The 22,480-nt window shown below is 42.6% G+C and overlaps 1 protein-coding gene across 7 annotated transcripts in view; it reads left to right on the forward strand.

Annotated features, from left to right (window-relative positions):
* Positions 1 to 22,480, forward strand: part of LOC110520208 (protein tyrosine phosphatase non-receptor type 4) — a 108,955-nt gene that overhangs the window by 20,476 nt on the left and 65,999 nt on the right. For 6 of the 7 annotated variants that reach the window (XM_036974586.1, XM_036974591.1, XM_036974587.1 and 3 more), the window contains exon 2: positions 16,189 to 16,343. In XM_036974586.1, the coding sequence (XP_036830481.1) occupies positions 16,189 to 16,343 (155 nt within the window). Of the gene's footprint in view, positions 1 to 5,648; positions 5,724 to 16,188; positions 16,344 to 22,480 lie in introns of all 7 variants that reach the window. The other variant, XM_036974590.1, reaches the window with a different exon arrangement.

Here is a 22,480-nt window from a genome sequence, read left to right on the forward strand (position 1 = left end):
TAAAACATTAAGATCCACAACATTTATTCCATGGGACAAAACTAGGTCCAGAGTATTACTGTGACAGTGAGTAGGTCCAGAGACATGTTGGACAAAACCCACTGAGTCTGATGGCTTGCAAAGCCTTTTTGGAGTGGGTCTGTGGACTTTTCCATGTGAATATTAAAATCACCAAAAAATAGAATATTATCTGCTTTGACTACAAGGTCCGATAGGAATTCAGGGAACTCTGTGAGGAACGCTGTATAATGCCCAGGAGGCCTTTAAACAGTAGCTATAAAAAGTGATTGAGTAAGCTGCATAGATTTCAGGACTTAAAGCTCAAAATACGAAAATATCATATTTTTTTGCGTAAATTGAAATTTGCTATTGTAAATGTTAGCAACACCTCCGCCTTTGCGGGATGCACGGGGGATATGGTCACTAGTGTAACCAGGAGGTGAGGCTTAATTTAACACAGTAAATTCATCAGGCTTAAGCCATGTTTCAGTCAGACCAATCACATCACGATTATGATCAGTGATTAGTTAATTGACTATAACTGCCTTTGAAGTGAGGGATCTAACATTAAGTAGCCCTATTTTGAGATGTATCACGATCTCTTTCAATAATGGCAGGAATAGAGGTCTTAATCCTAGTGAGATTGCTAAGGCGAACACCACCATGTTTAGTTTTGCCCAAACTAGGTCGAGGCACAGACAGTCTCAATGGGGATAGCTGAGCTGACTACACTGACTGTGCTAGTGGCAGACTCTACTAAGCTGGCAGGCTGGCCTGCACCCTATTTCATTGTGGAGCTAGAGGAGTTAGAGCCCTGTCTATGTTGGTAGATAAGATGAGAGCACCCCTCCAGCTAGGAGGGAGTCCGTCACTCCTCAACAGGCCAGGCTTAGTCCTGTTTGTGGGTGAGTCCCAGAAAAAGGGACAATTATCTACAAATTCTATCTTTTGGGAGGGAAAGAAAACAGTTTTCAACCAGCGACTGAGTTGTGAGACTCTGCTGTTGAGCTCATCACTCCCCCCTAACTGGGAGGTGGCCAGAGACAATTACTAGATGCCGACACATTTTTCTAGCTGTTGTTACACGCTGAAGCTATGTTGAGCTTGGGGACCTCTGACTGTTTTATCCTAACATCGTTGGTGCCGACATGGAAAACAATATCTCTATACTCTACACTCGCCAGTTTTAGCTTTAGCCAGCACCATCTTCAGATTAGCCTTAACGTTGGTTGCCCCCTGGTAAACAGTGTATGATCACTAGATGATTCGTTTTAAGTCTAATACTGCGGGTAATGGAGTCTCCAATGACTAGGGTTTTCAATTTGTCAGAGCTAATGGTGGGAAGCTTCGGTGTCTCAGACCCCGTAACGGGAGGAGTAAATCAAATAAATAAATGTACATCAGCTAATATCTCAAAGTGCTGTACAGAAACCCAGCCTAAAACCCCAAACAGCAAGCAATGCAGGTGTAGAAGCACGGTGGCTAGGAAAAACTCCCTAGAAAGGCCAAAACCTAGGAAGAAACATAGCCTGGTTCCTCTCTATGTGGGGTGGCCAGTCCTCTTCTGGCTGTGCCGGGTGGAGATTATAACAGAACATGGCCAAGATGTTCAAATGTTCATAAATGACCAGCATGGTCAAATAGTAATAATCACAGGCAGAACAGTTGAAACTGGAGGTGGACTGGGGACAGCAAGGAGTCATCATGTCAGGTAGTCCTCCGAGAGAGAGGTAGAGAGCGAGCATACTCAACCCACTCAAGTGATGCACCCCTCCTAGGGACGGTATGAAAGAGCCCTAGTAAGCCAGTGATTCAGCCCCTGTAATAGGGTTGGAGGCAGAGAATCCGAGTGGAAAGAGGGGAACCGGCCAGGCAGAGACAGCAAGGGCGGTTCGTTGCTCCAGAGCCTTTCCATTCACCTTCACACTCCTGGGCCAGACTACACTCAATCATATGACCCACTGAAGAGATGAGTAGAGACGAGAAGGCTCGGCCTCAGACTCCGACTCGCTGCTTAATGGGGAAAACCGAGGTAAAGTTTCTGTCGGCTGAATGAGCGACATCGGTTGAGCATTCCTACAGCATTTCCCTCCAGAAGCCATGAGAAATTTGTCTGGCTGCGGGGACCGTGCAAGGGGATTTATACTAATGTTACTATCTGTACTTACTGGTGGCACAGATGCTGTTTCATCCTTTTCTACACTGAAATTACCCTTGCCTAATGATTGCGTATGAAGCTGGGCTTGCAGCACAGCTATCCTCGCTGTAAGGCGATTGTTCTCCTGTATATTATGAGTACAGCGACTGCAATTAGAAGGCATCATGTTAGTGTTACTACTTAGCTTCGGCTGTTGAAGGTCCTGACGAACCACGTCCAGATAAAGCGTCCGGAGTGAAAAAGTTGAATGAAAAAAAGTTGAGGGAAAATTATAAACGGTAATTAAAAAGTAAAAACCGTAAAGTTGTCAGGTAGCAAAGTAAGGTTGGCAACAAAACACACAGCAACACGTAAACAAGACAAAGATCGTGCTTTTTGGAGAAATGCCTTCTGCTCTGATGAAACACACATTTTATGTGGATATATTGAAGGAACATCTCAAGACATCATCAGGAAGTTAAAGCTTGGTTGCAAATGGGTCTTCCAAATGGACAATGACCCCAAGCATACTTCCAAAATTGTTGTCCGTAAGCCATTTCAAGCCAAGTCAAGTTTGGAGTGGCCATCACAAAGCCCTGACCTCGGTCCTATAGAAAATTTGTGGGCAGAACTGAAAAAGCTTGTGTGAGCAAGGAGGCCTACAAACCTGACTCAGTCACACCAAAATTCACCCAATTTATTGTGGGATGCTTGTGGAAGGCTACCCAAAACGCTTGACACAAGTTAAACAACAAATACTAATTGAGTGTATGTAAAGCTCTGACCCACTGGGAATGTGGTGAAAGAAATAATAGCTGACATATAATTATTTCTACTGTTATTCTGACGTTTCACATTCTTAACATAAAGTGGGGATCCTACCTGACCTAAGACGGGGAATTTTTACGAGGATGAAATGTCAGAAATTGTGAAACTGAGTTTAAATGTATTTGGCTAAGGTGTATGTCAACTTCTGACTTCAACTGTCGTTTTTCAATTTAAATTATCATACAAAATTCTTGCAACCACTAGAATGTTCCAGTGCATTCAGAAAGTATTCAGACCCCTGGACTTTCCACATTTTGTTACGTTAAAGCCTTATTCTAAAATGCATTTTAAAAAAACTCAATCTGCACACAATACCCACAATGACAAAGCAAAAACAGGTTTTTAGACATTTTTTTTTCTCCAAAATAAATAATGAAATGTCACATTTACATAAGTATTCATACACTTTACTCAGTACTTTGTTGGATCACCTTTGGCAGCAATTACAACATTCTTGGCGATGACACTACAAGCTTGGCACACATGTTTTGGAAGTTATTCCTTTTCTTTTCTGCAGATCCTCTCAAGCTCTCAGGTTGGAGGGGGATTGTCACTGCACACCTATTTTCAGATCTCCGGAGATGTTCGATCAGGTTCAAGTCTGGGCTCTGGCTGGGCCAATCAAGGACATTGTCCCGAAGCCACTCCTGCTTTGTCTTGACTGTGTGCTTAGTTGTTGTCCTGTTGGAAGGTGAACCTTTGCCCAAGTCTGAGGTCCTGAGCGCTCTGGAGCAGGTTTTCATCAAGGATCTCTTTTGTACTTTGCTCCGTTCATCTTTGCCTCGATCTTGACTTGTCTCCTAGTCCCTGCTGCTGAAAAACATCCCCACAGCATGATGCCCCACCACTATGCTTCACCGTAGGTATGATGCCAGCTTTCCTCCAGATCTGGTGCCAGGCATTTAGGCCAAAGAGTTCAATCTTGTTTCTCATGGTCTGAGAGTCCTTTAGGTGCCTTTTGTCAAACTCCGAGCAGGCAAGTCAGTTAAGAACATTCTTATTTACAATGACGGCCTATCCCCGCCAAACCCAGACGATGCTGGGCCAAATTTGTTTGCCACCCTATGGGACTCCCAATCACGGCCGGATGTGATACAGCCTGGAATCGAACTAGGGACTGTAGCGATGCCTCTTTCACTGAGATGCTGTGCCTTTGACCACTCCCCCACTTTGGAGCTGAATTTCCAGTCGTGGGCAAATTTGATGTGGCCTGTGATCGTGAAGGTACAGACCAGTGGAGCTTATGCATGGTCCGCCAGGCCCAATACCAGTCCACATACCAAGTGTTGTCATTGATTCCTTGTTGAGACGCCACACTGCTGCTTTTGTCACATGGGATGGCAGCAGCTTTCCACCAAAGTGTGTGTGTCCTTGGTGGCGTCCTGGTAATACAATTGAGTTATCCTCTGCATAGTTGATGATGATCACCACTCGCTGCAAGTCCTCATGCTTCAGTTGTAACCTGTGCTTGCTTGGGCCAGCTCTCTTTTTGATGGGAGGCATGATTAGACCATTCTCTTTGTATGACTGGTGGAGTTGATTCAGGCGTGATCTACTGATGCCGAAAGACAAGTTCTGGATACATATATTTGAGCGTTATTATACAATAGATGCAAAATGGCATTCTGAGAACATCACTGCACAGTTCGTACACAATGTTAGCTAGCTAGCCAGCCGTCTCATGTCCACTGGCTAGCTAACAGCAAGCTTTAACTAGCAATACAAACTGATTGTCATAGCTAGCTAAAGTTAACCAGATAGGTTCCATGTTAGCTAGTTAGGCTATAACTAGCAATGCGAAATGGCATTCTGAGTGAACATCACAAACGTTACACACGCTTCATACATGTAAGTTAAATGTTAGCTAGCAAGCCTGCCATCTAAGCGCCACTGACGTTAGCTAGCTAACAGCAAGCTTTAATTTGGTCTTTTGTTTAGACATGTAACGTTAGCTAGCTAAAAAATGAACTAAAATCCCAATCCATATAGTAATGTTACTAGCAATACAAACCGATTGTCATAGCTAGCTAAAGTTAAGCAAATAGATTCAATGTTAGCTAGCAAGCCAGCCATCAATCTCCAACTGGCTATCTAACAGCAAGCTTTAACTTGCAATGGAAACAACTTTCTGACAAAATTAAACTTATAATATCTGAAACTGTTAGATTCTTACCCGTATACATGGATGAAAGCTTCACGGTTGACTGCAGCCTTTTTAAAATTACATTTTCATAGTCCGCATGGTACAATCGTCCTACAGAAAGTAGTCCAACTTTCTCCCCACTGACCTTTGTCGATAGCTCCTGATAAATTCAGGGCAGTAATGTTATTGAGAGCAGTAGCAGCATATTTGCACTTCTCCATGGCTAACGTTATATATTTTGAAAAAACTACAGTAGAAAGGATTATCTAAGCATAACGACCAGCTCATTTTATAGACAAGATTCTACACCGCAGACCAATCCAAACTCATCTCTCGGCATGTTCAGCCCATCTCATTATCTCAGCCAATCATGGCTAGCGGGAAGGTTGTCTTTCTGTGGCTATACCAGCTAGGTTCGTAATTTTAACTATTTTATTCGTATTTACAGATGACATACAAGTTTGTTATTAAGGCATGTACATGTTAGAGAAGGCATTTCTGCCAAAAAGCGCATTTTGATAATTACATTTTCTTTTACAGTAACTGCTCTCCTGTGAAGTCGTGACTTGCGACATACGCCTAGTTTCCTGAATCGGGTCAGAACAATCTAAGATGGTGGGTGTCAAACCTCTTTCTTGGGCTTTTTGAGGTGGAATGGCCCCAATAGAGTGATAAGGGGCCTGCAACTATTTTTCTTCACACGAAATTAATGAATGCAACACATTCGGTCGAAAAATAGCTTAATTTACATCAAATGATTTCTCATGTTTATCATAGAAATAGTTGTCAGCTACATTTCCTAATGTTCTGCTTGAAGTTAATCTGGCATTTTAAGTTGCTGCCAGAGAAACGACACCAGAGAGAAGTACACATCAGTCAGAGCACTGTCTGCTGATCGTACCTGTTGGTGAATGCTATATTTTGATTGGTCAAGATGAGAGCAAAGATATATTTTGAGTGAAGTGCAACTGAAGCACAACATTTTTATTTTTACATTTGTGATTTGGAACGAACTGTGACTGAAGCTGAGAAGAAGCTAAGAAGCGTTTGTTTTTAATCATCATTTAGAAAGCAAGATTTATTTCCGCTGCAATTTGTTTGAGGAGGAAGTGGATAGCCAGGCCCCCCCATAACAGTTTTTTAAACATTTTTATTAAAAATATTTTTTAAATATAAATGTGGTTGGTTGAAGTGAGCAAATGTTGACGATCAGATTAATCAGTGATTTTGTTATATCATTTTGAGGGGAAATGGTGGAGTAGCTCAGTGGCAGGGCCACCAAGCAGGAGCTTGGGGACCTGCCAATCCTACATTATATCAGAAGGTCACAGCAGTCATCAGCAAAATGTGCTGCTGGGTCTATTAGGTCATATTCTCAGCCCACTCACTCACGTGTGTGTACAGTGTTTTTTTTTGTATGACACCCTGAAAGCATTGTTGTTGCCTACAGTACAATTGCAATAAGAACATGCTAAAGGCACTCCATCTCCAAGGTGAACATGTGCGTACAAGACAATTCATTTTTATTCCTTCTATGAGCAACTTGTGTGTGTTTGTTTGCGTGTGCACTCAGTTGATGGTTTTAGATGTTGCGAGGCAGACAAAGGCCCCTTTTTTATAATGGAAAAAGATTCAAGTTGGCCTGTGTGGTTTCTCAAAATGTTTGTCTGTTCTGTGACTCTCCATTTCCTCTGAGGCAGAGAGGGGATTCCACACTGAAACCATTAACCTGACTGTCCTGCCACTTATGCGCCCCTTTTAATTTCCCCTCTTCTCTCTCCATGGGTCAGAGCATAATTAGCAAAAGGACTGGGCAGAGTATTGTTAATCTTCAATTAAAAGCTAATGGCACAAATCTGAATGTGATAGAAGGATTAGGCAGAATCAAAATTGTGGGCAGTTTCCTTTTAATAATATTGGCATTTCCCTTCTCGAGAATCATCTCCACCTCTGATCCACCACCTACTGTGATTCTAGGAAGTAAGCATGTCATAACTGACCGACATGCACCCAGTTGACTGACAGCAGTTGCTGGTCAGCTCCTGTCCACATGCCAATGGCCCAATAGTATTCTAACACTCAGGGGTTGCATTAGCTTTCAGAGATCTACATTTTCAAAATGCAGACGGCCAGAAAATCTGTTGTAAACCATTTCACCTGTGTTTTACATTGAAAGTTTGTAGCCAGCTACATTTCCTAATGTTTTGCTTGAAGTTAATCTTGCATTTTAACTTGCTACCGGAGGAAAAATTACACTGGAGGAAAGTACTGGAAAAAAAGTAGCCTACACCAGTCAGAGCGCTGTCTGGTGATCTAATGACCAGCAAAGATGGGCTATTGTATCTGATTGGAGAAGTGCAACTGAAGCACAAAATTAGTCCTTTTACATTCATGATTTGGAGTGTACAGTAAGAAGCATTTTAGATATGTTTACAAAACGCAGCAAGATATTTGTCTGTGGTTTTATCTTTTCTGCATGAAAAATGCAGAATCCTGCATTAATGCGACCCCTGGCTGACTGAAGTCAATACCATTTTCCAAGACAATTCAATGTTTGGTTGTGAGTTAGGACTTACTGACACATGCCTTGACCGTGTTCTTAGAAACACAGCCTGAAGAACAGAGGGTCAGTTGTGTGTGTCAGTAATTCACTCTACCCACACCTCCCAGGATTCTCTCAATTTTAGAACCTGGCAGTCATGGAGCCCACAGAGGATGTTTTTGTCCAAATCTAAGCAATGCATCGGCCAGACTTAACTAGTAGCTACCTCCAGCAGCCTGAGCACCTCCTGGGGCCTTTTACAGCTCCTCTAATGAAGAGGCTGATTCACTTACAGCCTATCGATTTCCCTGGAACTCCCTGGCTTGTTCCCCCTGCCTGCTGCCACACCTCTCCTCTGGAGCTAGCGGACTGTGAGCTGCCCGGCTGTTAGCTGCCTATCAGGCCAGGCGTGAGGCATGCTGCCTTGGCTGTAGTTGGCTGCAGTGTTAACCGTCAACGCGTTGCAGGAGCAGTAGGGGGTCTACTCCATGGCGCACCTGGCCTCCCCACTGCGACAGCTGCCAGGCAGGAATGTGCAAGGTCGAGGTGGATGTGGGTGGAAATTCGCAGCGTGATCAGAACACAACCCCCTAACATTTAAACCTGCTAATGTAAGCGCCAAAGAAATCAGGGGAATGTGCTGCTTTAATCAAATGTATGTTTCTGTTTCTCTTTCTGGAAGTCCTGAGTCTAGTGCGATGGGAAAGAGACTAAGTGTCTCCTGTTTTGAACTGCTCCTCCTGAATGGATGACTGATCTGTTAATCATGCCGCACTTGGAAATGTAGTGGTTTTAATAAATTAATCATACTGTATTTTTAATTGACCAAGAACCTGTAATAGACTGTAGCCTTGGCCTATCTGTACCACAATATTTAAGCAGATTTAGTTGCAGTGCACGATTACAATGACTGTTGTATAGCAGTTAAATAGCTACTGCAGTATGCTGTTAAAATTATGAACTCGGCCCAGGACTAGCATCTTGCGGTCCCATTTGATAGTTAGTGAAGTCGGTGTAGAATAGTGAATGTTTTATGAGTGTACATGTTTACCAACTATTACTAGCGAATGCGTTCTTAGTCTTGTTTTGCTAGTGCGCTGGTTAAAAATAGACAAGCCGTGTGTGTTTCTCAAGCCTGGGGTGTGTGTGAAGTAGAGTCATGATCCCAGGCAGAGGTCACAACAGTCTGTCATGTCATGAGACCTCATGAGGACACTGACCTTCCTAATGCTTTAAGTTGAGGAAATAAGTCTGGTGTCACTCAGTCTCAGCTGAGATTCATAGACTTCCTGATGTTAACATCATTTCAACACACTTTTATGATCATGGGATATTGATGGCTCCAACTGTAACACATATCAATGTAAAGGGGCGTAGGCTTCACATATTCATCCTCAACCTTATTTTAATCAATTTACATGTTTATGTAGACCTTTTGAAATGCCCAGCATGCTCATGCTTTGACAGCTGCACAGTTCATACAGTAGCTTAACAGAAGCGCAGTGTGCTTTCAATTAACTCTGGACTGAGCTGATGGCAAAGCAAATTTTGCCCCTACCGGCAAACACACCAGTCTTAAAAACCTTCACAGCCGGAGCCCTGAAAGCGTCTGGAAATTAAACGGGTGGGGGTCAAAGTTGTTTTGGCCAGAGGAGAAAAGTGTACAATCCTGTGTGCATTAATTTGACAGCTCAACCCCAGGAAGCAGGCCTGTAAAGGTCATGAGGGTTGAGGCTGGCCGGGCAGTGCGACAACACCATGGCCGCCGCTGGGCTCAGCTAACTGACCTTTGAGCAACGTTTGTGTGCTCAGAATACGTTAAAGCTGATGTTCTTGGAAAGGAATGGAGTTCTCTTGTGTAAAACCCTAAGTTGTAAACTGCACCTTCCCCTCCCCTGTTCTCTCCCCTCTACACTATACCCTAGCCTCCAGCTCCTGTGGGCTGCTGGCCACTCAGCTGTAAGCTAGCCACTGACTCTCACACAGGTTCCAGTGAACACCAGAAACATGTATTACTACAGAAACGTAGGAAATCAAGGTTTTCCAATACAAGCAGTAGACCTCCATCAGGCAACAAACCTCAGACACCACTCCTTAGAGAGCGACCTGAAATACAGTTGAGATAGAAAATAAATTGTAAGTGTTTATTTAGCTGGGCTATTTGTGTGTATGAATGGCCTTTAGAGAGTGAATGGTTTCTCCGAGGTAGGGGTGTGAATGTTAAGTGTTTCAATGAAATTGGTATCTTCAACGTTTTGAAGAAAATCCATGTTAACAGCACTGTGGAAAAACATTAATTTTTTTTTATCACAAAACTACCACTAACAGGTCCCCATCATAAGTGGAACGATACAAATTGTACAAATACCTAACGAAACAATGCTTTAACTTTCGCAGGAGATATGCATCTTTCAAATGATTTGCAGATCTGAAGCGCTCCACACATTGTCATTAACTGTTGGAAAAATGGCAGGGTGAGACATACGACAGCAGTGAAAGTCCTGTATGGCAATACTTTAAATGAGAATGTGATGAAATGAAAACTTTGCTTGGTGAAATTGAGCTACAGTGGCAGTACAGGTGATGCTTAACCATCTGAAAGGGAGGCACCGTGAGACCCAAACTGTTGCTGGCAGCGGGCGCAGGCCCGCAACAGACGCTAGACAGGCTTTTCACGTGAAGGTGCGTTAAGGGACGAAGTGATGAATTCCCACCTGATTATAGAAATGATTGCGGTTGATATGCAGCCATTGTCAATGGTAGAGGATGTCGGCTTCAATGCGCGGTGATGGCATATCTAGAACAGTGACTGCCTGGATGGAGAAGTTGTACTCTGCAAATACAACGCATGAGCTCTCAAAAACCCGATACGTGGTTTTAAGATGTTGGACGTCTATGAACAAGCTGTTATATACGGGTCGCATTAGAGTTCTGAAATATTTAAGTGGACCATGAGAATCTGCTTTTTAAAACCATTTCACTTGCGTTTTATATTTAAAGTCAAGTGTTTTCTTTGCTTCAGTAGAGTAATCAGGGGTGTGCAACTATAGTTGTCCTTCACAGAAAATAGCCAACTTTTTTAGTGCAACATACTCTGCAGAAAATAACTTCATGTCATTTGGTAAAAATGAAGTGCAACGGTATTTGGCTAGCAGCGACAAGTAAATGATCTTGAAATGAAGAAGCAAGATCTTTATTTCTGTTTAGGGTAAGTAGCTTGCTACATTCTATGATGTTTTGCTTGAAGTTAACTAATGGAGAAAAGTATGCTACACTGAGAAGAGAAGTACCGGAGAAATACTACAGATCAGTCGGAGCGCTGTCTGCTGATAGAATGCCCTTCTGTGAATTCTCATCCTGAGTGGAGGAGTGCAACTGAAGCCAAAAATGAGTCTGATGTCAAGCAGAAATGACAATAAAAAGCATTTTCTTATGAGTTTTATATTTTTCTCTCCCCCAAATGAAAAACACAGAATTCTGCGTTAACGCGACCCCTGCATAGTGGTTCCTCCTTTTAGAAGTTGCGAGCTTACGCCGCGGGACTTATAGGTAATTTGTGGTTTAGTACGCTACCCTGTGTCACCACCTCATTGCTCCAGACCAGCATAAGGGGGAGTTAGAGCACTGATTGTGCTCTTCGGTCCTGTGTCTCTAACTGATAATGAATGGGTGACATAAACCTAAATAGAAACTGATCATTATTTACAAATTAGTAACAATGTCTCACCCCATGTTCAAGAATGGTATTTTTCTCACTCATTTTACGTTATTTGAAAACTAAATAATCCCAAATATAATTTTTTGAACAAAGCAATTTATTATTGGATATTCTCACAGATATATTATTAACCCTGTTATTAGCAGGACTATTTATATTGGTCATGGCTCCCAAGTGGCGCACAATGGGATTGCCTTGCAGTTCTCCAGCTGTATCCACTGAAAGCGCTTGAGGTTCAAGGCACGAGGACAGGGGGCACGGGATGGGCCGCAGAGCCGGCACAGAAGACCGACTTGGCCCGAGGAAGGGAGTGGAACCCCACCCCGACACACTGGCAACACTTTAATGGGCCTTGCACTAATAATGGCGCTGACTAGGGAAACGTTCCCTCTGTTCTGTTCTTAGTCAAACTAAAAAATGTAACTAATAATGGGATCTTTATGCTTTCATTAATAAAATAATGATAAAAATAGTATTTCAAAATGCCAACGTTTATTTAGCTATGGATCCATAACGAATTACAATGGGAATAAATATCACTGAATTACAGAAATATCCTCAATGTAATTATTGGCGGAGAGTCACGTCATATTTTTCAATATACTGTAGGCCTACCATAGGCGACATGAGTCTCTCTAGTGTTGAGTAATGTGCTGTTAATAGTGGTGTAGGTCTTATTTAAAGAGCATATTGAAGTGAGCAGCAATAGGATTTGAAGCAAATGCCTACAACTATTTTAGCATCGTTTCGTGCTGCTCTGAGACCAGCATGTGGACTGGCCTTGATAAATCAATGAGGTTTTTATTTTCACTTAATTTCCATTTGTGTATTAGACTAGAATTAGAAATTTAGGGTGTAGAAATGTTAAGCTCATATACCCTGAAGACAGCTAGTCTGTCAACGTTGGTTATTAAATTATTGCCTCTGTGCTCCTAGAGCGGGCGGCTTGGCTCTCCTTTAATTTTTCAAGTGTTCCACTCCTCTAGCCAAAATTGGTGTGCGTTTCTTTCGCCTCTAGATGCTCTTAGTGTGATCTTTATTTAACTAGGCAAGTCAGTTAAGAACAAATTCTTATTTACAAGGACAGCCTACCCCTTCCTCCCCGTCAGGGAATTGAACCCCGGTCTTCTGCATGCCCGCATTCTCTAGTACAGCCACTATTGAAGGCTATCAAATGCTTTTCAAAGATGCCCTCTGGTGGTCAAACTAGCACTAACTAGCATTAATGGTACCAGTGGTTCACACTTAAATAACGTGCCATAGAATTCTGCGGCACCATGCGAGCTGCCCGCAGTACGCAGCAGAGAATCTAAAAACAGCATTAATTACCATAGTTGCTGAGTGGGTGGGGGACAGCAGTAAGGTGAGTGCCGTTTGGTAGCCAGCTGCGGTAGATGGAATTGCATTGCCACCTAGGGGTTATACGCAGGAAAATATCTGCACTGTGAATTCACATATAATTGTATTTTTTTTATTTAAATGCAACAAAACAGCCCTACTTGTCACAGCCCTACTTCGAGGAGTTGATGATTTGCATAATGGCCTTGCTTGGGAGGGATGGGCTGAATTTATTCTAAAAGAGTAACATAAACAAACCAAAAATTTACCCACAATGGGAGGAGTGAAGATTGGAGACTGGGAGAGCACGACACAATTCAGTGCTATTTGTGTGATTGTAAAAATGTATCTTTTTATGAAGGTCTGAGATGATAGCTGTCCGGGACACAAAGTACCTGCTCACTAAGTCAGAAATTGATTCATTGTAGCTTATGTGCTGTCACAATGCCTTCACTGATCTTATTCTGATTGCATAATAAAACATTTTTGAAGTGTTTTTTTTTCATTTGCTGGTGTCCTGTTACAAATGCCAGCTGGGATATTTGTTTCCATTGCAAGGTGTTTGGTAAAATGATGACACCAGCTCAATATGTTTAAGGTCAATAGTGCAACAGTGTTGAATGTCCTCCAAAAACAATGACCAGAAAACAAACTGCTTACCTTCATCATAAATACGGCTACTCTGGGACTAGGATTTGTAGTGTTGTCCTTTTTGCTGAAATGAAATGAAGCGTAACAGTGCTCTCCAGTTTGGTGTTGGTGTTGTGTTGAATGTGGTTGTTTTACATCAGCCTATAGAATAGGCCTAACCTATGGGTTGGATATGGGAACAGACCTTAAGTGATATTCATCAGTCAAGGATCATTTATTTACTATGCGGCCAGTGGAAGTGTGTGTCACCAGGAGTCCAGGGAAGCTTGTGGTAGAGTGAGGGTATGGATATTGTCCTCATAGCTACAAACAGTGGCATTTCCCTACTAACATTGTATGGTTTTACCCCAGGCATCCAACATAATAGGTGGTGTCTGGCTATCCAGAAAGTCAAGTGTCAAATGCTACCTACAACCCCTGAACAACCTCTCTATGAAACAAGCATTCTTCCCACTCTGTTGTCTGTGAGCCCATTCTCTTTGCTGTCCTAGATACTAGTACAGCAAACCTGTAGTATTGCTTTTACTTGTACTCAACCAAGGCAGGGTAGTCCCATGCTGTTAGTTTTCTCAAACAAGCCTCTATTCTTAATTGTCATCCTTGAGTTGTCACATAGCTGGCGATCTTGGCAGGAATTCTCCAAGTCTAACACCACTCTCCAACTGTCTTTCGATATCACCCCACATGAAGATGAAACGCAAGTCTCTACATCTGTAATTGACCACATGTTTCTCTGTGGCCCAATTTTGGCGAACAGTGTACAGTACACTACTACAAGTTACTGTAGCAGGGAGGAAAGGATATCTTCAGATTCCTCTTCGCTTTTCTACTATCCTCTGGTCTGCATTGTGACTGACCTAAGCCTTGGGATGCATCCCAAATGGTAACCAATTTCCTATATAGTGCACTACTTTTGACCAAAGCCCATAGGCCTCTGTTCAAAAGTAGTCCACTATAAAGGGAAAGGGTTGCCATTTGGGACACAACCTGAGTATTTGTTGTGAAGACACATACTGTACCTTTTCCAATGGGTGTAACTGTGGAGAGGGGTTTGTCCGGTGGAGGATTGGGAAGATGGGGGACAGAGACAGGGGCTGCTGGGACGTCTGTTTGTTATAAGCCGAGAGCATCGGAGGAGCCCACTGAGGTCATTAGGCTTGACACACACGTCAGCCCAGGCCCAGTGTTTGGAAGCTCTGCTGACTGGAGGAAGCCATAATGGAAGCATTCTTGCGGAGTTATCCCGGCTGAGCGGCCAGCCGACCTGCTGGATCGCTAACTCACTGGGCTTTGTTCTCCTCTCATTGGGATGTGGAGACTAATTACACTATTATTATTATTATATACACACACTGCTTTTGATTTAGAACTGAAATCGTTTGTGAGAAGTGTGTGATGTATTTAGTATACGGTTTTTATTGTCATTTTGAGTAGTTTTACTCTCTTATTACAGCTGGTAACCTTTGCGTCCGTTGAATGATACAAAAAACAACAAACAGCTTTTTGGCTCATGGTTGTCTTAGTCTCCACAGCCTAGCTGAGAGGCTGAAGGGAACAGCTCGCAGCTGTGTCACTGAGCTGCAGTGAAGGCGCTTCCTCATGACTTCACCTCATCGCTGCCCGGCGTACCCGCTCCATCCACTCGATGTAGAGCCCCACATGTATGACACCAGGGTTGTGAGGGCAAACACAGGCGCTGCATGCCTGGGAGTCTGCCGGTTACAGAGATGACATGTTTTCACATTGCTGACACTGCTCGTTTGATGTCAACTACAGTGAACATGATTCAACTTGACTCTGGGAGATATTGAAGATGTGATGTTTGGAAGGGATTCTTTAAAAAAAATATTATTGTACATGTGCATCTTATCAGATTCCTCTTTCTATGCGTGACTAGTGAGCTGTAAGTAATCGCCCCCCCAGGGCCTTTCTTAAACACTAAGATAATATTTTCCAAGTACTGTATCTGCTGTCCTAAGAGCACTTTTGCCATCACTGCATTAGCATACGCCTGAAGACATTCATTTTGCATTTGTCATTTTAGCAGGCTCTCTTATCCATAGCGACTTAGTTATTCATCAATTACCCATCAGACAATACCCAGAACCTCTATGACAGGTTAAAGACATATCTGGGAGTTGTAGAAAGAGATGGACAATGTGGTATTAATCTGGGAGAGCTGCTACCCCCTTATAGGAGATTTTACATTCCCAGAAATACTAAGAACATTAGGGCAGCAGGCAACGTATGTTCGTGGAACAAGTGCTCTCGTGACTCTCCACAGCACACTTGATGTGGTCCCTGGGGTCCCCTGCTATGTCTGTTCAACTCAGCACTTCTGCACACACAGGCAATCTCCTCCCATTCAAATTCATCATCGGTGATGCCTCCTGATATTTTGTGACAACCACTCAAAGGCAAGGAAAAGCCTTCCATATGGATCCATCAGGTTTAAATGAAGGTGCCTTGACCTCCGTTGCTGCAGTGTAGCCGATCCCTAGAGGTGCAATTCTGTCAGAGTTCACACAGAGTTATACTCAGTATGTAGGCTGCTGTACTCCCTATTCATTTTAATTCTTGTCAGATGGAGCACTTGTTGCCCCCTCTGCGTGTGAAGGCTTGTTAGCGTAGTGCTGATGTCAGTAGTACTGTATGATAGACTTTGCGGCCCTCAAACTCATTCCCAAAAGAATGCATTTCAGAACTGTCATTCTGTATGAGTGTTGCCAGACCGACTTGACAAGAAAAGTGTACCTGTCAACTCTACAGTGATCTGTGCGTTGGCCAGGTTGTCAATGTCCGCTTCCTTAGTCTCTCTGTCTCTGTTGCAGACCCTGGTTGGACCGTAATGACCGCACGCTTCCGGTTGCCTGCTGGCAGATCTTACAATGTCCGGGCGTCGGAGCTGGCACGCGACAGCCAGCACACGGAGGTGGTCTGCAACATACTTCTCTTGGACAACACCGTCCAGTCCTTCAAAGTTAACGTAAGTATCACAACAAACTCTAGTATATTCATGTTTGTGTACAGTATGTTCCTGATCCACTGTAATGTGTTAACCATGTTGAAAGCACTAAATGGCCATGTCCCCGAGTAGTGCAGTATTGCAGCCCTACTCTACACACAAACTCTGGCTCTCCAACTATCGAACACTGTCCTCTTGCGGTGGTAGATCTTTCAGGGCTATTTTGGCGCCAAGATTGTGCAACTCTTCCCTATAAAATTTCAAGGACTGTTAGACCACAACATGTTGTTAATCTAAGATGAAAATGACTCCCAGCTGTTCCTGACACCCTCTGCAGGGTGGAGAAGGATGGGGGTTTAGGCCAGGGCTGCAGCCCTAGCTCCTCTCACCATGAAATGCCTGACATTCCTACTCAGAGGAGCCTCCCCAAGTGCTGCCCATTTCAAGTACATACTTGCTCACAGGCAGCATCTTTCTAGCTATACATACACACTACACACACTGGGTGCCAATCAGGGACAGTAAATCATAGTGTTCACTGTCTTGATTGCAGCACCATTGTTTTCCCTCCCGATAGAGAGCAGTTGCTGCTGCTGCTGCTAGGTTATTTGAGCGAGGCAGCCAGCCACAGAGAAAATGTTCACCACAGGACATTTCTCTCGATGTTGTCATTGTTCAGAAAGATGGCCACAGAATCATATTTTATGTCAGGGGGAATATAAAAGCGGTTGCACAAAGTCACAAACTGTCCCCACATGTTATATAATAGTTATTATGGAACTTCTGAGTGATGTTTTTTTTATTTTTATAATCTCCATCTGTTGCCCCGGTAGCCCAGCTTTAACTTGAGCTCATGACTGGTCTTGGCCGAGCAGCTTAATGAATCAAACTCAACTTTCCTGATTTCCTCCCTCAGTTTCATAGCGATTTGTTCTATGCGGTTCCTGGAAACACAGCCGTCCCTGGCGTAACAAGAGTTGAATTGATCAGATTTAACCAAGCCTTGTCGTGACTTACATACTGAACAGATCTTTTGAATGTGAGTGGAAATTCATAATCCAAGATGGAGAGTTGAGAGCGAGACAAGGGAGGAGGAGAGAGGGGGATGAAGGGGATAGTAAGGAAGGGCCTGAGTGATTGCTGGTGTCAGACAGGTCAATGTAAATATTCTCATTCCTGGTTGTCTGGGTGGGTGTAAAGTGGGGAAAGGTAGGGTATGTGCTTAACTATACGCTCATGCATGCATACATTGTGAGGTGCTTTCTGGACAAGCTTAAAAGGGTGTGCGAGCATGGTGTTGTGTATCGGGTGTGACGCTTGACTGTGTGTGTAGCCCCATGCCATATCCTCAGCCCTGGCCTCCCACTTTAGAACTCCCCTCCCAGGGGACCACTCAGACTCCTCTCCCTGCCTGCCCCCTTCTCTCCCTGCCTGCCTGTGTCCAGGGTTAAAGTTCTGTCACTGCGACGGATTTCCGTCCTATGGATTCTAGAGGTCGTTTAAAAATGCTGCTTTGGAGATGAGACTGATACAGAATTGTCTGTTCTACGAAATAAATTCCCAAATAATTGTTTTTGCAAATAGACTTACGCTGTGTGCACTGAACTGACAGTGATGTTGAGATGAATCGGAATGGCCGATTTTAATTAGGGCCGATTTCAAGTTTTCATAACAATCGGAAATCGGTATTTTTGGGCGGCGATTTAAAAAAATATATATTTATTTTAATGTAATAAAAAAAAATAAAAATAAACATTTTTTATACCTTTTTATTTAACTAGGCAAGTCAGTTAACACATTCTTATTTTCAATGACGGCCTAGGAACGGTGGGTTAACTGCCTCGTTCAGGGGCAGAACGACAGATTTTCACATTGTCAGCTCGGGGGATCCAATCTTGCAACCTTACAGTTAACTAGTCCAACGCAATAACGACCTGCCTCTCTCTCGTTGCACTCCACAAGGAGATTGCCTGTTACGCAAATGCAGTAAGGTAAGTTGCTAGCTAGCATTAAACTTATCTTATCAAAAACAATCAATCATAATCACTAGTTAACTACACATGGTTGATGATATTACTAGATATTATCTAGCGTATCCTGCGTTGCATATAATCTGAGCATACAAGTACCTGACTGAGCGGTGGTAGGCAGAAGCAGGTGCTGTCATTCAAACAGCACTTTTGTGAGTTTTGCCAGCAGCTCTTTGTTGTGCGTCAAGCATTGCGCTGTTTATGACTTCAAGCCTATCAACTCCCGAGATGAGGCTGGTGTGACCGAAGTGAAATGGCTAACTAGTTAGCGCGCTAATAGCGTTTCAAACATCACTCGCTCTGAGCCTTCTAGTAGTTGTTCCCCTTGCTCTGCATTGGTAACGCTGCTTCGATGGTGGCTGTTGTCGTTGTGTTGCTGGTTCAAGCCCAGGGAGGAGCGAGGAGAGGGACGGAAGCTATACTGTTACACTGGCAATACTAAAGTGCCTATAAGAACATCCAATAGTGAAAGGTTAATGAAATACAAATTGTATAGAGGGAAATAGTCCTATAATTCCTATAACTACAACCTAAAACTTCTTACCTGGGAATATTGAAGACTCATGTTAAAAGGAACCACCAGCGTTCATATGTTCTCATGTTCTGAGCAAGGAACTTAAACGTTAGCTTTTTACATGGCACATGTTGCATTTTTACTTCTCCAACACTTTGTTTTTGCATTATTTAAACCAAATTGAACATGTTTCATTATTTATTTGGGGCGAAATTGATTTTATTGATGTATTATACTACGTTAAAATAAGTGTTCATTCAGTATTGTTGTAATTGTCATTATTACAAAGAAAGAAGAAAAATAAAAAACGGCAGATTAATCGGTATCGGATTTTTATGGTCCTCCAATAATCGGTATCGGCGTTGAAAAAAATCGTAATCGGTCGACCTCTAATTTAAATAGTCTAATGTGCACAACTCAAACAGTTGTGTGTCGCTGCTGGAAAAGACATCCTGGGTGATCAAGTATAGGCTTTGAATGAAACTTTCCAGTGCTACTGTTTTTGCCATGTAATGTTATTAAAACAAAATCAGACGACCCCATAGTAGAATAGTTGACCTATTTTCCTAGTCGGCTTGTGTTCAATGCGAGAGAAATATTAATCTTGATGCGCATTCGAGTTGCGAGAGCCATAGGGAGGGAAACATATTCTAACAAGCAGTCAGTGCACAACAATTCTTATTGCAATAGTGGGAAAAACACTTTTGAAAGCAGTTTTGGCCTTTGTTAAAAAAAATAGGTTAAAATCATAAACAAGTATGTGGATTAGAAATGTTGTAAAGAATAAAATGGACAGAACCCCCAATCTATCATTAATATTAAAGCTTTCCATTGCTTCCCCATTCATTTCTCTACGCCTACAATTGCCCGCGTGGCTTAGTAACTGCAGTTTTTTAAACAACTGACGTTTGAAGCATGGTTTAGGCGCAGTTGGGCAACGGAGTTCTTAGAGGCAATGGTGTCTTAAAAGGGCAATGACATGCTTTGTAATATTAAACAAAAAAAATCAAATTTGAGTGAATAATTTTAAATAATTAATAATAACAATCAAGATGTGTTCAATAGGATAAATGCAGATGGACTAAGCCATTAAGGTTGACTCAGATTTGCCAGAAATGCTCCTTACAGGACACATCACTGTGCTCTATGCTCCTCTGCAAACTGCTCATCTCTGTATACCTGTTGCAAGACCCATTGGTTGATGCTTTATTATAAAACCCTCTTAGGCCTCACTCCCCCCGCGATATAGTTGAAGTCGGAAGTTTGCATACACTTAGGTTGGAGTCAGTAAAACAGTTTTTTTTCAACCACTCCACAAAATTTCTTGTTAACAAACTATAGTTTTGTCAAGTCGGTTAGGATATCTTCTTTGCATGACACAATTTTCCCAACACTTGTTTACAGACAGATTATTTCACTTATAATTCATTGTGTCACAATTCCAGTGGGTCAGAAGTTTACTTACACTAAGTTGACCGTGCCTTTAAATGATGTCATGGCTTTAGAAGCTTCTGATAGGCTAATTGACATAATTTGAGTCAATTGGAGGTGTAGATGTTGATGTTTTTCAAGGCCTACCTTCAAACTCAGTCCCTCTTTGCTTGACATGGGAAAATCAAAATAAATCAGCCAAGACTTCAGAAAAATAATTGTAGACCTCCGGTTCATCCTTGGGAGCAAAAATAATTGTAGACCTCTGGTTCATCCTTGGGAGCAATTTCCAAACACCTGAAGGTACCACGTTCATCTGTACAAACAATTGTACGCAACTATAAACACCATGGGACCTCTCGGCCATCATACCGCTCAGGAAGAGGACGTCTCCTAGAGATGAACGTACTTTGGTGCGAAAAGTGCAAATCAATCCCAGAACAACAGCAAAGGACCATGTGAAGATGCTTGAGGAAACGGGTACAAAAGTATCTACCGTGAGCAACATAATTCATTAATAATAATAATAATTCATTTTTTGTTATTTTGGTTTGGTACTCTAGCACTTTGAGTTTGAAAGGATAGAATGAGGGTGAAGTGCAGACTGTCAGCTTTAATTTGAGGGTATTTTCATACATACCGGATGAACAGTTTAGAAATTATAGAAGATTTTGTACGTAGTCTTCCCCCCCCCCCCCCCCCCCCCCATTTTCAGGCATAAAAACTTTGGACAGTTTAACATAATGTAGAATAAAGTAATCATTGTTAATATTTGGTCGCATATCCTTCGCATGCAATGACTGCTTGAAGTCTGCGATGCATCGACATCACCAGATGCTGGGTATCTTCCCTGGTGATGCTTTCTCAGGCCTGAACTGCAGCCATCTTCAGTTCCTGCTTGTTTCGGGGACTTACTGCCTTCAGTCTCTTCTTCAGCATGTAAAATGCATGTTCAATTGGATTCAGATCCGGTGATTCACTTGGCCAATCAAGGATTTCCATTTTTTGGCCATCAAAAACCCTTTCGTTGCTCTAGCAGTATGTTTAGGGTCATTGTTTTGCTGCATGATGAAGTGCCGTCCAATGAGTTTGGAGGCATTTGGTTTTATCTGAGCAGATAAAATATTTCTGAAGACTTCAGAATTAATTGTTCTACTTCTGTCTGCAGTCACATCATCGACGAAGACAAGCCATAGCACCCCCTCCACCATGTTTCACAGATGAGGTGGTATGCTTTGGATCATGGGCATGTCTTTTTTTTCTCTCTCCACACTTTCCTCTTGCTATCACACTGGTACATGTTAATCTTTGTCTCATCTGTCCACTATACTTTTTTCCAGAACTCTTGGGGCTGTTTTTAGGTGCTTTTTAGCAAACTGTAATCTTGCCTTTCTGTTCAGGCTTATCAGTGGTTTGCATCTTGTAGTGTACCCTCTGTAGTCCTGCTGGTGTAGTCTTCTACGTATGGTTGACTTTGACACATCTACACCTGCATCCAGGAGAGTGTTTTTGATCAGGGTTTTTGCAATGTTCCTGATTGATTGATGTTCATTTCTGAGCCTTATGACGGCCAGCTTCATTTGCATCGACACTGCTGTCTTATGTTGTCACACCCCAACAACAACCTCCAAAGGCAACAGCAAAGTCTAGAATCAATACTATTCATCAACAGCTCTCCTGCATTCACTAACGTCACAAATGAATACACCTGCCTAACGACATATCTGTGAAGCCAATTCAACAAATACTTGCAGTACTTTAAAATGGGGGGACCATGTACAAAAGGTGCTGTCATTTCTAAACGGATCATCCGATATGTATGAAAATACCCTCAAATTAAAGCTGACAGTCTGCACTTCATCCTCATTGTCGTTGTATCCTTTCAAACTCAGTGCTAGAGTACAGAACCAAAGTAACAAAAAAAATACTCACTGTCCAGTGAATTATGGTGCTCACTGTATATCCACAGTAAAATGAGTCCTATATCAACATAACCTGAAAGGCCGCTCAGCAAGGAAGAAGCCACTGCTCCAAAATCGCCATTAAAATTCGCCAGACTACCGTTTGCAACTGCACATGGGGACAAAGATTCTACTTTTTAGAGAAATGTCCTCTGGCCTGATGAAACAAAAATAGAACTGTTTGGCCATAATGACCATCGTTATGTTTGGAGGAAAAAGGGG

Source organism: Oncorhynchus mykiss, chromosome 3 (assembly GCF_013265735.2).
Source record: "Oncorhynchus mykiss isolate Arlee chromosome 3, USDA_OmykA_1.1, whole genome shotgun sequence".
In the NCBI taxonomy this organism is placed as follows: domain Eukaryota; kingdom Metazoa; phylum Chordata; class Actinopteri; order Salmoniformes; family Salmonidae; genus Oncorhynchus; species Oncorhynchus mykiss.